The sequence below is a fragment of the Haplochromis burtoni genome, unplaced genomic scaffold (genome assembly GCF_018398535.1).
Source record: "Haplochromis burtoni strain Fernald_Lab_line unplaced genomic scaffold, NCSU_Asbu1 Contig_1175, whole genome shotgun sequence".
NCBI classification, from domain to species: domain Eukaryota; kingdom Metazoa; phylum Chordata; class Actinopteri; order Cichliformes; family Cichlidae; genus Haplochromis; species Haplochromis burtoni.
In genome coordinates, this window is record NW_024583536.1 from 49,483 (window position 1) to 67,755 (window position 18,273).

Consider the following 18,273-nt stretch of genomic DNA (forward strand, 5'->3'; position numbering starts at 1 on the left):
TTTAATGACTGTCTCCTCACAACAACATGGTTTTGGACTGAACCTATGTGGAACCTTTGCTTTCCTGCCCTGTGTGGATTTTTTCTGGCTTTGTCACACAGTCCTTAGTGCTTTGAAAAGGTATGTTTTTTACACAAAGGTACATAACTGTTGCTTGAAATTCGAACAATGAATGTTAAAAACACATAAAAAAAGCAGCACCATAGAGGTAATCCCACAGTGAGGAGTGTTGTGCCCATACAGGCAAAATAAAGTTTATTTTCTGAGAGTGTTTTGAAGGCACAGTACAAAGAATATATCCAATGTTCACAGTTATTGTACCTTTTTGTTGGAGCCCGGCTGGTTTTTGGAGTTTCGATCTACCTCCCCGTTGGCTGATGTGGTATATTCACGTGTCTTTTCTTCTTTGATATTGGGCTGCTCACTGATTTCAGCTGCTGGTAATACCAGACATTATTGTTATCTGTCTTGTCTTTTTAATTTCTTTTTAACCGTCTTTGCTTAGATTTTTCATCAAACATGCAGCTGACTAAGGATAAAATCAGTCACCTCTTTGCTGTCCATCAGGCACAGGCTCTTCTTTCACCTCTTTGGGCTTCAGGGAAGATCACATTTCACATGTTAATCCATCTTAATCACAAATAACCAACAAAAACCAAAGATGCCCCATATTCAACTTAGTGCTACTTATTTACACAACTCTGGGTCTCTTCTACTGGTTTCTCTGTCGAGGACAACAGTGTGTCATTCTCCTCCTCGTCTTCCTCCAACTCGTCATCATCATCAACCTTATCATCTTCCTCCTCTCCTTCTTCTTCCTCTTGACCTTGTTCCTCGCCTTTGGTCCATGTCTCAGCAAACCCTTTTGTCAAGTCCTGCAAAAACAGGAGCATTAAGGACATGAAAAATATTTAGTCATAAGCAGTTTTAAGCCTCAGCCACATAGGCCTAGAGATTTGTCTGTGATTCTCTCACAACTTCTGGTTGCTATGGAAAAGTCAGTATGTGCTACCATGAAAACATCCTTGTCATTGTTTTAGCTGCTAGCAGATCACCTGCAGATTGCAAGGAAGACACTAAAGAAGACATTAATTGGTCACTCACCAACTATTTGATGAGTGGTAGTGAAACTGTCAAGTGTGTGACACAAACCAGAAATGCAGACCATTCACCTTCAAAGGAAAAAAGTTGTGCTTTACCATGGCAACGGTCTCGCTATCTGGTTTATGTAATACTTTTTTTTTTTTTTACAGTTTTACTATTGCTTTGGGACTGGTTTGCAAGTGTTTGCACACAACTTGGCATCTTCCCTGGAAATTACTGGTGATCACCATAACTCACAAGTGACAAAAGCAATCACAAGGTTTTTGATCCAACACTGCCAGCAACCTCTAGATACCACTCACCACCTAGTAGTGGAATTCACCTTTTTTCAGGACCTGTGGCTACAAATCCAGTCTCTAGGTCTGTGTGACTGAGGCCTTGCTTGGTTAATATTAGCAGATTCCAATAACAACAAGACAAAGGCATGAGTTTATTTAAGTTGAAGAAAAAAAAAACTGCTTTCAATTTGCAATGAATGGAAAGCATTTTTTTCAGTTCTTGTCCTTTCCTTTGTTCTTTAAAATAAAGAACAAGTAAAGGACATGAAAAATATGCACTTTCTAGTTTGATGCTAATGTTTTTACTATACAGAATAAAATATAAGCTCTGCCAGCTGAATTAACTGACAAGCAAGGAATGATTGGAAAAGACTATAGTGATGCTAGAATTAGACGTATTACTCTACACTAAAACAGCATCATCACTAGACGAAACAGGTCAAACCTTATCTTATCCTGAACACACCAAACAGACACTGAAACAGAGGAACAGATTTTCCTCACATCATCATTTTCTTGAAATATGCTAGTCTGGCACCTTACTGACAAAGTGAGTTTGTCAGTGTCCACTGTGATATTTTTGACAGTTGAGGCTGAAAAAGGCGGATTTTCTTATAATTCAGTTAAATATTTGCATCATAAAGTCAAATGTTTCCTCTTCATTAGCTCAGCTCTTGGTCTCAGCTACCTCCCAAAGAAAAAAAAAATCTTCCTCTTCGGGGCTTGCAAAATCGCTAGCCCGACGTCCCGGAGCTAGAGATATCTCCGGTCGGGCGACCAAAATCTATCTCAGCCCCGCCTGTTGGGTTATCATATAGCCCGATGGGCTTTTGTGCCCTGCAGAGTCATGACAGTTGTTTTTCAATTTTTGTCTATTTAATGATATACTGCTTGAATCCCCCCAAAATTTGAAAAAGGAATAAAGTAGTGAGAGATTAAATTAAATAAATTAAATATTCGATGTGTATTCAAAGTACTTGAGTGACTTTATTCTAAACTAATTTTATTTATTTATTATCTTTCAAAGAATATACTATAAAACTCCCACTGACCCTGCTAATCAGGTATTATCTGCATACGTGATTTATTCATCCCTCGGGATGAATAAAGTATTCTGATTCTGATTCCTTAACCTAACTTGCATGTAATGAACATGGTGTCCCACAAAGAACCTGTTTAGAACCACTACTATTTCCACCAAAAATCTTATATGTGTTTCAGTAGAAAGACGTCCTTCAAAAAAATAAATAAATTTAAAAAAATGTTTGAGTGTTATTTAAAATCTATTTTAAATAACACTCAAACACAATATACTTAATAGTATATCGTAGTATCAATTAAGGTTCACGATACCATCCTATTTATCAGCTGTGTCAGCTGGAGAGCTGTGTAGTGCCTTAAAAACAAGAGAAAGAGAAAGAAAAAAGCCACATGATTCGCTGTAGTCTTTTCCAGGCATTATATGGCATTATATGGCATTATATGGCATTATATGGCCCTGACTTATCGAAGAATTAAGGAAGCAGAACCGGCTGTTCAAACCCTCACAAGGCTGCCCGCTGGGATTGGAACGATGGGATGAGGCGTGAGTTTCTCAAAATGGGCTCATTGAGTGCAGCACGGATAATATCTTGGAGAGGCTACGGCTGCTGTGAATACTCAGGATAAGATCTCTGACTGCAGACTGGATACATCTCGGAAGGGCTAGCTCGGAATAACATCTCTGGGCGCAAATTGGATGACATCTCGGGGAGGCACACTGTCGTGAGTTCTCAGAATCGGCTCCTTGAGCACAAGAAATGACAACATCACAGAACGCAAGTATGACGAAGCTCGCGGCTCTCCAACAGGAGATTGAGAGACCAGTGTTGGACTGTAGAACTGCTTTGAAATTCATATGAGCTGTTCGCACTAAAGTAAAAACCACCATCACTTCATGCGGATACCCCTTTGGTGCCAGCTGCGGTCTCAAGGCTGGAGCTGAACAACAACACCCTGATAACGACTGTGTTTAGACTGTTCCTTCCCATTCCATGCAAGGCCACCTGGAAGGCTGTTTACTTAGCCTAGCAGGGCGAAGGACACTGTCTCAGCTGAACTCTGGACACGCACACACATACATATACACTGATATGCACACACTCATCCCCCCTCCCTTTCCAAACGCCTTCGACGCTTATTCCCTTCCGATGCTGACAGTGGATCAGGGAGGCCAGTGCACAGGCTGCAGGCCCAGATGTACTGTCTAAATCGGCTGTCTCTCACCCTTTACCCACCCCTGTTGCTTGTCATGTGTTTCTTTGGTGTATTAAGAGTTTTTTCATGTGCTATGTGCAGAGGTGTTTTTTTCTGTTCTCAAACTGATCTCCCTGTTGGAGCTCAGTCTGGGGGGAGTTATTTTTTTCTCCTTATCTTTCCTCGTGTGGTGCATTTTTCCATTGTTATACCTCTCCGACCTGTCTTCCCCATGTGATGTTTTGTGTAACGTATGTATGGTCGGAGGGTAAGATGGCGCCGCCATTGTGTGCAATAGGTCGGCAGCCTTATGAAATTTCCCCTTGTGGGACTAATAAAGGTATATTAAAATATAACAGGGCAAGACATACTGGATACAATAAATACAACAGTCTAATGGTTAACATTCACTGAATTTCGCCTTTTTTCCACTGAGATTGTTTTTTTGAGAGTTTTTTTTTAAAATTTCTCAGAAGAAACTTACATTTACAAAAATGAAAGATTTTGGCATGCAATTACGTATGAGATGGAAGCAGAAGCAGAAGCAGATGTCAGCCTGGTCTAAATAACTAATACAATCTTGTTTAGTAGTGAATGTACACAAACAATTGTGACTATTAAGTATCATTAAGACCTACTTTAACAAATGTCCTATGTCATAATACATAAAAAAAAACCACATTGTAATGCAACACAAATATTTATTACAAATACAAATCAATAGAAATAGCAACATAAATAATTCCAGATAAAATATTTAAATTTGAGCAAGACAAAGATTAAGGCTGAAGGTTTGAAGAATATTTGGGTACTCTATTAGTCATAATACTGGAAATTCAGAGAGTTCTGGTTGCAAGAGCCATGCATAACTGAGCAGAAGCAGAAGCAAAAAGAAAAGGCTTCCAAGGAAATATAAGTAAACCAAAAAGCATTTAAATCAATACTTCAGACAAACATGAGTAAGCATTGCTGTAAACCAAAAGCAAAAGGCTGGATGGAAATACAAAAGCAGCCCAAAACAACACAACGTTATGAGAGAAAGGGTTCAGAAAGCTATAAAGAAACACATTCATAATATATGAAATCAAAAAGATGGTGTGGTTAACATGTAAGAGGGAAAGGCACAGTACATGCAAATGTTCCAGCTGTTTCAGAATGAAAACATAAAATTCAGATAAACACAAAGAAGCTTGTGTATTCCAGAGGTGGAAAAAGGACAAACATTCTGAACTTAAGTACTGATTTAACTTCTTTACTGAAGTAAAAGTGAAAAAGTACGGGCTATGAATGTATTCAAAGTAAGAAAGTAAAAAGTACCTCTTTGAAGGACGTTTCTACTAGCGATTTTTGTGCAAAGCTAACTGAAGCTTGTGCTGTATTAATGTAATAATAAAATATTTATAAATGAGAATGCAAACTTTAGTTTAAATCTTAATTGAAAATGAGAAAATGAGCAGAGAAAAAGAAGGAAACAAAAACAGCTCTATTTTCTTTTGCTTCCATTGTACAAAATGACTTTGCCTCTAAACAGAAAATGAGTACACTCAGGGGTGAAAGTGGGATTGAGTAGGTAGTGAAACCCTAAAATAGGTTGCATTGGCTCTAGGGCTGCTCAATTAATCGAATTTTAATCACGATTACGATCTGGGCTTTCAACGATCATTAAAAATGACTGAGCCGATTATTAGCCCCTCCCTCGTGCTTTACTCTCGCGCTGCTCCGTGTGGCAAATCGAGCGCACCTCTCTGCATTTCGAATACGTGTCACAACAATTAAGATCAGCGGTCCCCAACATTTTTTGCGCCACGGGCCGGTTTATGCCCAGCAATATTTTCACAGACTGGCCTTTAAGGTGTCGCGGATAAATACAACAAAATAAAACTAGTACCGGTACCAAAAAAAAGAAGATTTATTCATAACACATGTGAAAAGACCAAGGAAAACCGAGTAAACGATAAAAACGATAACAAAATAATGCTGAAAACCGATAAAAACCCTGAAAACTATACATTTCACACCTGAGCCTCAACTCTCTCATACCAAATGACTCACGGACCGGTACCGGTCCGAGGCCCGGGGGTTGGGGACCGCTGATTAAGAGGACCCGAGGGAGTTCGGAAAGCTAAGCAGAAGTTATTTGGAGAGGAGAGTGACTGCCATTGGTTGAAAAGAGAGGTAAAAAAAACTTCAGTGGTGTGGAAACATTATGGGTTCGCGGAGTCAGAACTCATTTTTCATTTATTTTTTATATTGCAAACATTTGCACTGTTATCAGTATTTGCACACTATTTTATATAAATTTTTGACAATCTTTAAAGTCATTATTCAATACATTGTTGTTGTTAAATAAATATCGTCAAATAATCGAGATCTCAATTTCAGTGAAAATAATCGTGATTATCATTTTTGCCATAATCGAGCAGCCCTAATTGGCTCAGTGTGGGGAAAAGAATCACAATTTCTATTGTGGGCTCCAGTATATTTTCTGAGTGTACAGGCTGTGATCAGCTGATCTGGGCTACTGCTCTGAGGTTTACTGCTCTCTGTGGAGAACTGAATTCAACAAATGTAAGAAGATATTTTATGAGTTGCCCTGCTGTTCTCTGCTGTCAGCACTGTTTATGCTGTCTCTATACTAAACAATATAGAGGTGGAATTCAGTGAATGAATCTAAACTTCATCAACTTAACTTCAAATTCATAACATCACCTTACTGAACGCTAACCAGTTTATCCTGCACTAGATTATTTTAATGCAACCTTTAACTAACACAGATAATCTAGCTTAGTTTGCTTTGCAGCATGCTTCACAATATGAAAAAAAATTATCAAATACCACTGAGCAGTCCGTACTTATAAATATAGCCTCCTGTCTTCCTTATCTATTTCCATCATTTAGTGAAGTTAGCTCTTTCTTTTCTCTCCCTGTGAAATACAGCGTCTGGACCTTTGGCTAACAACACACTGTGACAAACTGTAGACACAAACAGTTTGTGTTTGCTGATGTTTGCTGGTAGAAATGCTGCATTTGAAATTACCCCTCCTTTATAGCACTACCTAGATGCAGAAATAATGCAACCACAACTCATGGACGCCTGCACTCGTCCTGGTGTTGCTCCAAATAAACCACAGGCCCGAACTTAAACCCCTCACTATGGCGCATGCTCTGGTGATTACAAATTGGATTTCCTCTCATGTGTTATTGTTTAGCCTCAAATCGGTTTGATGTTTGAAGGCGCACAGTGACGTTCTGAAAATGTAAGGAATAGAAAGTACAGATATTTGTTTAAAAATGTAGGGAGTAAAGATAAAAAGTTATCTGAAGAAAAAAAAACAACTTGATTCAAGTACAGATACCTGAAAATTCTACTTAAGTAGTTTTGGCAAACACAAAAGATAGATGATAAACACATGGAAATTTGTGTAGAACATGAAAGCTCAGATAGTCTCCAGGTGTAAAAGGAGAAAGAATAATATCTTACTAGGAAAAAATAAGGTCAATAAAAAATTAAATACTGAAAAACAAAAATAATTATGTGAAATCCACATCTGTTGTGCTTTTGCATTTAAGTACTGCCTGCAAGGCAATTTTAACCAAGACATTGAATCCTTATTTCACCAGCATTAGCATGGATACTTGATCTTTTAAGCTACCTGCCTTCTATTGTTCAGTCACATCCACACTGCATGTTGTGCATTTCGAAAGGGTCAATATTACATGCTAATTCACTAATGTAAACTATGTGATATTGACTTTAAATGTCTAATGTTTCATACATCTACAAAGATCTATTACTGGACATTTTAAAAATATAACTGGCTTAACTGTCTGGCTAATCCACTTTGTCTTCCCTTCTCTTACATAAATGTATTTTAGTGATTTTCTTTGCAGATGACAAAACTTTATATAAAAATATACAATTTATTCTCCTGACATTGTTTTGGTTATGTTAATTAATTAACTGAGTAATCTCCTACAAAACTGAATACAATGTAGTTTTAACTATTTATACAGAAAAAGTAATGTGACCTGTATCAAGCTTTTCTAGTATGGCCATTTTTATAACAATATTTATTTATTTTTTTTACTTTTCAGACTTTGATCGTGTCCATTTCTTGTTATTCAATAAACCAATAAATCAATAATATTGATATAAGGGCCCTTATTATTTCAGATTGAGGTATTGAGGTAAAACATCATCCCAGAACTCCTCTGACTCACCTGCCGCCTGACCTTTGACCCCTAACCTTAGTTTGCTTCTAGTTGCTGATTTAGCACTTTGTCTTTTCACTTCAGCAGACCTTTTCTTTTTGACAACCTTCTCCTCTTCTTCTTCTTCTTCATCTTCCTTCTCTTCCTCGTCTTCTTCTTCCTCACTCTGGTCCTCCTCATCTTCCGCTTCAGCCTCCTTTTCCTCACTTTCTTCCTCCTCTTCTCCTTCTTCTTCCTCCTCCTCATCCTCTGTCTCTTCCTCCTTTTCCTCACTTTCTTCCTCTTCTTTTTCTTCTGCCTCCTCTTCATCCTCTGTCTCTTCCTCCTTCTCCTCACTTTGTTCATCCTCTTCTTTTTCTTCTTCCTCCTCCTCATCCTCTGTCTCTTCCTCCTTTTCCTCACTTTGTTCCTCCGCCTCCTCTTCTTCCTCAATTTCACTGTTTTCCTCTTCACTACTCTCTTCTACTTCTTCAGCACTACTTTTTTCTTCCTCCTCTTTTTCATCTTCTCCTTCTTCGGTCTCCCTCTCTTCCTCACTTTCTTCTCTCTCTGAAGACCTCACAGACTCACTTTCAACCTCATCTTCTTCACCCTCACTCTCCAAACTCCCTTCTTCTTCCTCGTCCCCTTCTTCCAAGTCACTTTCAGTATCTCCACGTTTGCTCTCTGTTTCGTGACTTGACCCTTCCTCACTTTCCTCTTCCTCCGACTCCTCTTCTTCTACATCACCTCCGTTTCTGTCTTTCTCTTCAGTCTCTGCTTTGCTTTCACTTTCTGTTACTCCACTCTTTTCCTCCTCCTCTTCTTCATCTTCTACCACAACATTGCTCTCATCCTCCTCCTCATCTACATCGCTGTCTGACTTCTCTCCAGAGTGAAGAGTGTCACTCTCTTTTTCATCCTCAGTGTTCTCTGCCACTTTCTTAATAATGTGACTAACATCCTCCTCTTCCTCGCTTACTTTTGCATCTGTCTGCCCTTCTTCCTCTTCACCCTCTTCGTCATTATCCTCCTTATCCTCTTTGATTGCGGCAGAGTCCATCTGCTGTTCACTTTGATCTGAGATTGTCCTCATTTCAGGATTTTCAGGTGCGGGTATGATGTTGATGCTGACAGCAGATCTGTGGCTAAAATTGGCAGCGTAAGATTCAGATTCCTCACTCAGTGATTTAGTCACACTCTCTTTAAGTACAGCACAACTGTTCTCAGAAAGGGATGTGGAGCTTAATCGTCTTCCAGCTTGGATCAAAGCTGCTCCTGCAGCGAGCGAAGCAGCTCCAACAAGCAGGCTGAGATCTGTTGACTTTTCCTGAACCTCTGACCCTTTTTTGATTTGAGCTTCTTTCATGTTTTTTTCATTCTTGTTTTTCTTAGACAAATCTGTTTTCTTCTCTTTAGATTTGGGGATTTTTTTCACCTCAGAAACCTGCTGAGAGCCCACTATGCTCTCTTCATCCAAAGTGTCACTCAGGTGAAAGCTTGCTGAGTCTGTATGACTGAGTTTACCTGGTGAACTGATTCCTGTGGGTTTGCTTTTAACCCTCACAGGCTTAGACTTCACTTTCTCAACTTTAGCAGATTTAGAGTTGAAATCTAATCTTTTCTTCATAGTTTCTGGACTTTGTTTTGAGTCTGCTGCCAGCTTCCTGTGAACCCCTATCACCTGGCTTTTACTGTGAACTTGCATTTGTTGCTCTTTGGATGCTGCCTTATTTATGTCCCTGATGCTTGTAGGTTTGTTTTTACTGGGCCTCTCCTGCAACTCCTCTACAGCCAAGATCAGATTCACCTTGTTCTGGTTGCTTTTCTGATGTCTCTGGGGGCTCTGCGGGCCCTGAGTACGAGTGCTACGACTCCTCAGGAGTTCAGTGGGTAACGCCCGGAGGGGAGAGGCAGCCTCACTCTTACAAGGCAGCGAAGTGGAAGAGAAACTGCTCTGCTTTGAGAGCTTTCTCTGCTTTCTTTGACTCTGTTCTTTTATAGCCTTACCATTCTTACCCTTCCTCTATCCTCGGTGCAAGAAAGCAAGAAAAGGATGGAAAAAAGAGGCATGCATTAGAGAGGAAGAGACATGCAGAAACATCAAAGGACATAGCACACAAAGCAAGAGTTTGAGTTACCTTTTGAACTGGAGACAGCGTGAGGGTTTTATCACTGGGGTCTATCTTCATCACATGAGTCTGTCAGGAAGGAGCAGAGATGAAATCAGCAGCAAAATGTTATATTTGTCTTTTTTTCTGAGCAACATTTAAGATGATGTCATTGATCTCTTACCATGTTGAGGAAGTCTCTGGTTTCTCCAAGACCTCTCACGCTGTCAGTGTCTGTCAGACTTTCCACAACACTGTCTGTCTCCCCACCTGCCAGCTCTGAAAACAGGACAGCATTATCTTCAGCAGCAGCTTTCCAGATACAGGTAATATCACATAGTGACAAAGATGAACAAATACGTAAGATGTTTTTAAAAAAAAAATCAAGATTTTGAGAATCTGACCTCTTTATTTACAGATTTCAAATCTGCAGAAAACCCTGAGATCAAGAGAAACTCATTTAACTTTCAATGAAAGGGCATGAACGACATGAACACCAATTGTCAAATGTCAAAAATACAGAGCTCACATTCTCATTTTTCCCAACTTCATCTTAGTGCTTCTAGGTCTTAGAAACATATACCGTACAGGTGTCTGTTTTCATAAAAATGAATAAGGGATCTTGAGGAAGCCAAAGGGATAGGATTTATCAGAGATGTGACTCAAGGAGACAAAAAAAAAGACAACAACCTCCCCAAAGTCTAACAAAAATGCAAATAATATTGTCCAAAACTTTGATGTAATAGAAAGAGGATGAGGCAATGGCGGTGCAGATGAAGTAGGTACCCTGGTGGGTCGACTCCTCGTTCCTGTGCTGGTAAGTGCCATTGAGCACCTTTCCGTGGATCACCTCAGGCGGAGCCAGTCGTGGTGGTATGGTCTGGCTGGAGGCTGTCAGTGGCGGGAGGAGGTTACCTGGCGTCATGGCAGGCAGCGTGCGGAACATGGTGCCAAACTGGTCTGGAGATCGCTCCTGAATCAGAGGGTTTAGCCAATGAGCGATATTAACCCATGAACTTCTTTAGAAACGAACTGTTATCTGCAGATAAACTATAAAAAGTGTCACGTTCATTGTCCTCATACCCACCCTCTCCCTCCTGCGAACCCGGGCTGAGAGGCTCCTCTGCAGCGTAGATGAGTCAACTGTGTTACCCAGCAGTTCCACGTATGGTTTCTCCAGGAAATTTTCCGTCACATCGTCATCCTCCAGCGTGACCTCACCGGTTCCCCGGGCCCTCGGCCGAGCCAGCACCACCATGTGACATCCGCCGCACATCGCCTGGACACGTCAGCAACCAAATTAAAGTATTTGCATGCATGAAAGTCACCCAGAAATGCACAAAAATAGAAAATATATATGATTATAAATAAATAAATGTTTTTAAAATATAAAATGAATTTTATATTTTTATATATGTATGTATTTAGGATTTTTGTAATTAAAAAAATAATAACACATTTTAAAAATTGACACAAAACTGACACAAATATACATAATTTTTTAAATTATGTATTTAAAGACTATAAAAGGTAAAAAAACAAAAAGACAAATGGAATGGTTATTATATTGCACTTTCTACTCTGAGCACTCAAAGTGCTTTACAAAAAAATTAATTTTTTTTAAAAGGTAAAACTCCTTTAAAATTTTATATATTTTATGTTATATATGCAATTATGAATAAAAATTGAAAAACGAACATAATTTTTTTAAATGTAAAAAGTGAAGACAAAAAATTTAAAAGATATAAGAAATGCGACAATAAAATTACACTGTCTTTAAACTTATGAATTATCTCCAAGCCTAATTAAATAATTCTTATACATTATTTTAAGTTCTACTGCATGAACAAATGTAAACCTGTCTGTATGAAACACTTACTCCCTGAACATTATACTTCAGGAATCGCAGGCATAGCGTTGGTTTAAACTGGTTAGTGAAGTTTTCTTCCCCCAGACCAAGTTTTCCATGTCTGCCATCTCCAAACGTGTATAGCAACCCGTCTTCTAAAAAAAAAAAAAAAAAAGATTAAAATTTCTGACATCAGATCCGTGAAGAACCTCTTCTGTTCAACTCTGTTGTCAATGAGAAGCTCGGCATTAATGAACCGAGCTGAGATTTACCTGTAATGACAGCGGTGTGGTTTTCTCCACAGGCCACCTGACAGGCTCGTCCCTTCTTGAAGTGCTCAACCAAACGCGGCACCCGGGACTCAAAGATGAATGTCCCATGGCCGAGCTGTCCGAACTGACCGAGGCCGAACGTGTACACACTTCCCTCTGAAAGAAACCAACACAATCAGAGGCGTTTGCAGCATGCTGCAGTATTTTATTCCCCTGTTTGAGAGCATTCTGTAACTTTTTAGTAAGATTGAAGGAAGGGGGAAACCAACTGAGAATATTATTCTCAGTTAGTTATTTAAAGGAAATAAATAAATAACATGTCTTATTTGCTGTCATCAGACATTTACCTGCGAGTGCCACTGTATGTCCACCCCCACAGGCCACCTGCGTCACTGGCTCCTTGATGCTCTTCACCAGCTGAGGCACTCGGTGCCCTGGAAGCTGGTGGGTGCCCAAACCCAGTTTTCCGCTGTCCCGCTCGCCAAATGTGTACAGAGCGCCATCCACTTGGAAAACAAAAATAGGAAATACTCAGAGCTATCCACTGGCTTTTAGGTCCAGAACGAATAGGGGAAACAAAATTCTGGTTAAACTTAAAAAAACTTTTTAAAAAAGTGTCACTTGATTTGAAAATATGTTAAATTCTATAATAATATTTATATGCAAAAATCAAAACACCTAAATTTAAATGAACAATGGAGTTTTGATTTTTTAAATTATAAAATAATATGGTGAATGAAAATCTATGGAAATAAGATACTTTTGCCAATTAACTTGCATTAAAAAAAACTTTTATTGTTCTGATTTTTACATTAGTATAAATACACACGTGTGAGAATTATTCTTTTATATTTTTAGCCACTGTCACCCATGTTCCTTATGCTATCTGTAACCTTTGCAGGCTCACTGCAAAGTGATGAATGGTTATTTGGGACCTATCTCTACTCACCTGTCACTAAAGCTGAATGGTAGTACCCGCAGGAGACCCAGCTGATTGGTCGGCCTACACTGACTTCCTGGGGTGATGACACCTGACTCTCCTTACCCAAACCAATCTGACCCTCTGTGTTATCACCCCACATAAAGAGTTTACCACTCACTGGAAAAGAAATAAATAAAGAGATTACGTTTATTTTGGGAACACATTTATCTGTTAACGACACTTTGTTCTCTCTTCTACACTTCAGTTTTAAACTTGCAACATTTTCTAAAACATAAGGAATCTTTTTACTTCAATTTTGTTAACCAAATTTTTCATTTGATAACAGAATAACTATAATTTAATTACAAATGAATTTCATGAAATTATCTTTTTTTTTTAGATGCTGCAGAAAATAGAGAATATACAGATGAAATACAAATTTAAACAAAATACAAAAAATATAAAAACATGAATGTTTAAAAAAAATAATTTTAAAATCAATAATGTTTTTAGATATTTTTTTACTTTAAATCTCATTTATGAGCAAGGTCTAAAAAATAAAATCGAACATCCAGTAGTACAATATGTATGATATATGTATATATTTAATTTTAATTTCATTTAATCTTCAATATATATTTATATAATTAAGATACAAAAATTCCAAGGTAAAAAAAACATACATTAAAAATTTTAATGTTTTTAATCTCATTACACTAACAAAAAATAGCAAAAATATAATTTACAATTAAATAAAGTAAGATAAAATACATATACAATGAATAAAACAATACAAAAACTGCATATCTTAGTGTAGATGTAGGCACAATTATGAAATATACATCAAAAATGATCAAAAACCTTAAAATGAAAATTAACTAACATTTAATTTGCATTTATTATATGACTTCCCTTAATGTTTACTGGCAGTTAAGCTCTGATTAGCTGTGATCAGAGCTAATAGCTGAATTACAGTGTTGTGTGGATCTTACCGGTGAGAGCTGCTGAGATGTTCGAACCCGCAGCAAGCATCTTGATTGGTCCTTGTGAATCAAAAAAATCAAGTCTCTTGAAGGAAGTCCTCTCATCACAGTCTCCAAGCCCCAGCTGACCCTCGCTGTTCCCACCTGAGGCATACACCTTCCCTTGGGCTACAGACACACATCAACACAAGCGTGTTTAATATTCATCAGCACCTGAAAGAAAACAGCTGTGAACACTAAACACTGACCTGTGCAGATAAGCGTGTGGTTTCTCCCGCAAGCCACCAGTTGAACTTTCTCAGACTTCAGGGCTGAAACATCACAAAGAAATTTAAAACTATGGGAACGGTAATCTGGAGAGCGCAGCTTACCTCATCATCTTTTGATAACTTTAGAAAAGATTCATGAAGAAAAACAAAGTGTTCTCAGTACAATTCAATGCAAAATACAATAATTCCAAACTGTTATAAAATTTATTAAAAACTTGTGGTCATTTTTAATATTATATAGAACTTTTCCAACATAGACATTGCATAAATTTTGAGGCCCAGCTCCCTCCATCTACTAATGACCAAAAAACTAAAATCACCAGAAAATAGAATTAATCAGACTTGAGTTTAATTTCTAGGATTATTTATTACATTTAGATTTTCTGTATTGAACAACTATTTCCAGTAAGAATGATCCTTTCTTTTTAAAGTAATTTTCAGATTAAATTCACACTTAAACAAACCTCATACAGGACACATCCTTTTCTCTGTATCTGAGGAGTGGCACTTACTGTTTCTCAGCTAATGTCCCTCCAGATTTAAGCAGATTATTAGCCCTCTAGACTGAGATTATATCTACAACAAAGTCACACTTTATTTGAAGGCTTTGTCTCCTCCTCTTCAGGGACTCCCTCCTCACTGCCTGTTTAAACTGGCTGAAAGCAGCTTTCAGTGGCACTACTCATCCTCTATAACTTTTTTTTTAGAACTGAAACAGTGAGAAGGTGCCATAAAGACCAACCTTTGACACAGGTGGGTTTGTTGACAGTCACTTTGGAGCCAAGGCCGAGCTGGCCCCAGTTGTTGCTACCAAACAGGAAGAGCTTCCCATTTTCTGTGAAGACACAGAGAAAATCTCCTGAAAGGGACTCTGTGATGTTTCAGCAGGATTCATTTTAAAGTGACACGGGGCTGGATTCAGTTACAGTCACAAAACAAAATAAGAAAAAAAGATAAGAAAAAAAGCTGAAAATCTAATTTGGATAATAAAGAAAGCTTTTCCTCAAATTAAGTAATTGTACGTAATTGTAAAAATCCCCTCCAAAACAAAACCATGAAATTAAACTAAAATTTAAATTGAAGAAATGTATTGAAATTTTGACTTACTTGACTGATACAATATATATTTTTTGTAAACATGTAGATACAAACAAAAGTAAAGAGTAAAAATAATTTTGTATTTTAAAAATGACAGTAGGTTAATATTGTAAAGCACAACATTAAAAAATAATCCAAATCTTAAAATGGAGGTTAATGTATTTATCTTTTTTTTTTTTTAATAAATCAAATTTTTGTACATCTAAACAAAACCGAGAAAACATATCAGTTCTGATATGTTAGAGCAGACATATTTTAAGAGGACAGCGCAAGTGAAACTAAATCAAAACAGTATTTCCAGCTTTCACGTTTGTCAGCAGTGTACAAACACGTAAATGAGTATTACCTGGAACATAGGAGGGGCTCTCACCTGTTATTAAGGCGGTGTGCTCATCGCCGCACGCTATTCTGAGTGGGATGTCATTTTTAAGCCAAAATTTACTTGGAATGTTGTCAGCGAACTTGCTCTTTCCAAAAGTGAAAACTGCCCCCGATTCTGTAAGAAGAGACCAAAAAAACCAATCACCAACTTGGATTAATTTTCAAGTTTAACCACACCAAATGTGATGTTTCAGCCCTTTATATAAAAGATGGATGGATGGAGCCACCTTGATGTCAGTCTAGTGTTAGTGAAACCTCAAGATGAGTAATTTTTTTTTTTCCATCCAGACGTAATTTGCTGTGGAACGATCTGACTGTGACACCAAAGGACACAGCGTGCTCATATGATTTCAACTTGTCAGTCAAAATTAAGGTCCTAACTTGCTTCATCCTCCTTTCTGATTCTGATAATGACCATAATTTACTAAATTAAGTAAGCATTGGAGCTCAGAGAATTCATCAGAAAAGTGTTTACTGAGGTAAGAAATCAAGGGAGGAGCAGGTTCATTTTCTCATAGACTCCTTTATAAGGAAGCTTTGATTTATAACTACAGGCATTACCGCCTAGATGGCCATTAAAAAGAAAGGAGGTTTGATGCACTCTACGTCTTGACTTCAATTTTCAGATCCTGAACATGTCCACACGTGTCCACTCTATATATTTTTGTTTACGTGGTTTATGGCTATGTGCATACTTGTTGCTTGCATCTTGGATATTTTAAAGTTTTGCATAATCCCAACAAATAAACCAAAACTAAGACACTAAACTAACTCAAAATGTTTATTTAGTAGTTTTTACCATTTAACTAGCATCATTTTGGTTACATTTTTTTCACATTAATTAAAAATTAGCCAAAGAGTCAAGTTAACCCAATGTGAAGTCTTCAAATGTCTTGTCTTCTCAAACAAGAAGTCTACGCCAAAATATGTATTCAGGAATAACATATTTTTCCACTTGGAAAAGATCTAGTCTGCATAAAAAAGAAGAGGAGGAAAACGTTCAAATTTGAGTGCTGCAGATCTGAATACTTGGCATTATTTGTTACTGAAAAAAAATGACATAAACGTTTTTAAAGGGTTACAGATTTTGTAAAATGTTCTTTGGATGGGGTCATTTATTACTTACTTACTTTATTCCTTCATCAAAGAAAACAGAGTAAAAGAAACACAATAATACAAAAAGGGGGGAGAAAACAAAATGTATTTTGTATCAAAATATAAAAAATTATGCATTGTTTGCTATTGCTTTATTGCTTTAGTGTTATTATAGACACGGATATGCATAAGAAGCACTTTCATGAAATTAAAACAATCTAGTAAGACCGTTTTTATTTTTACCTCTCCTTTTACTGTTTGAGCGTAAATGCAACTGACTACAAAAAAAACAAAACACCTTTGACATGTGGTAGAGTTGAACATTGGCATCGACAATAAAATATGAAAATATCAGGACAGGGGAAAAAAGATACTTGATAATTAATCACTATCAAAGTGATTCAAAGTGAGGAATGATGAGGAAAAAATTCATAAAAACTATTTGACCTTAATAGCTAAAGCACTCGTGTAGAGTAAAACAGAATAACGGGAGGAGAAATGCAATATCATGAGGTTAACTTTCCGTTAGCCTGAAGCTAGCCGAAGGTGAACATTACAGTTAAAGAATATTTTACAATACAAACGGTTCTCTGAGAGCCAGAAGAGGCGACAATGACTGATATTTACCCGGAATGTCATCTTCAGCCTCGCCTGCCATCTCTGCGGTACTTTAATCCGCTTTGATCCGCGCCTGTGGGCGTGTTGGTACCCCTCTGTTGTTTTCGACTCGAACAACCCGGAAGTAAACAAAACTTCTCCTAGGCTACGAAGGAACACACGTGACTCTTAAAGAAACAGAGCCATTTCTTGTGTCTCATTATTTATAGCAGGGGTCTCAAACTTACATGAGCAAGTAGTAAAGCAAGTAGCAAGTAGTAAAAAACTACGGTGGCCCCTATAGACAAAGCATGTACAAACTCCAAAACACTTACAAACTCTATAACACTTACAAAATTCAAAACACATGCAAAAACCAAAACACAACGGAAGTGCTCCAGGACGCTAGGGGCAGTATTGAGCTCGATTTGCAAAATAAACGGCAAGTTTGCTGCAAACTCATGGGCTGTATGGGACGGTCTAGGTTCCGTCGTGCTGCCCAGGTTGCCTAGTAACCATTGATACTAACCGCTGGAAACATGTCATGCAACTTTGTTTGACAGAAATGAAGGAGAAGATATTTTGTTCATTTGTTTGTTTGTTTCTTGATTTGATAAGTATCTGAGGCTGAGACCACAGGACTGTAAAACATGATTTTTGGCCTTCATTTCTGTACTGAACGGTCATTTTAAGATTAGCTAGTAAATAACAATTAGCTAATTTTGTTCATGAGACTAAGGTAATATCACTTTGGTAATGTAAATATAATATGGCCAATATTATAGTTACAACTGCCTACAACTGCAAAGCTCTCCAGCAAGTAGTGCGGTGCTCTGAACGGATAATTGGAGGTGAGCTTCCCTCCCTCCAAGACATCTACAGGAAGCG

The 18,273-nt window shown here is 37.8% G+C and overlaps 1 protein-coding gene across 2 annotated transcripts; it reads right to left on the reverse strand.

The window, feature by feature from the left end:
- Positions 1 to 720: 720 nt before the first annotated feature.
- On the reverse strand, positions 721 to 17,732 carry LOC102292782 (X-linked retinitis pigmentosa GTPase regulator). 2 transcript variants are annotated; one of them, XM_042216662.1, is made up of 15 exons: positions 17,416 to 17,732; positions 15,683 to 15,808; positions 14,957 to 15,049; positions 14,194 to 14,256; positions 13,955 to 14,113; positions 12,990 to 13,139; positions 12,388 to 12,546; positions 12,041 to 12,196; positions 11,799 to 11,920; positions 11,007 to 11,198; positions 10,706 to 10,892; positions 10,104 to 10,198; positions 9,950 to 10,009; positions 7,839 to 9,834; positions 721 to 875 (listed from the first exon to the last, which is right to left on the reverse strand). In XM_042216662.1, exons 1-15 carry the CDS (start codon positions 17,444 to 17,446, stop codon positions 853 to 855), a joined length of 3,612 nt encoding a protein of 1,203 aa, XP_042072596.1. In that variant the 5' UTR covers positions 17,447 to 17,732; the 3' UTR covers positions 721 to 852. The 2 variants fall into 2 exon arrangements, with proteins under 2 accessions (XP_042072596.1, XP_014186411.1); XM_014330925.2 differs by having other exon boundaries at positions 11,799 to 11,923; positions 17,416 to 17,731.
- Positions 17,733 to 18,273: the final 541 nt, after the last annotated feature.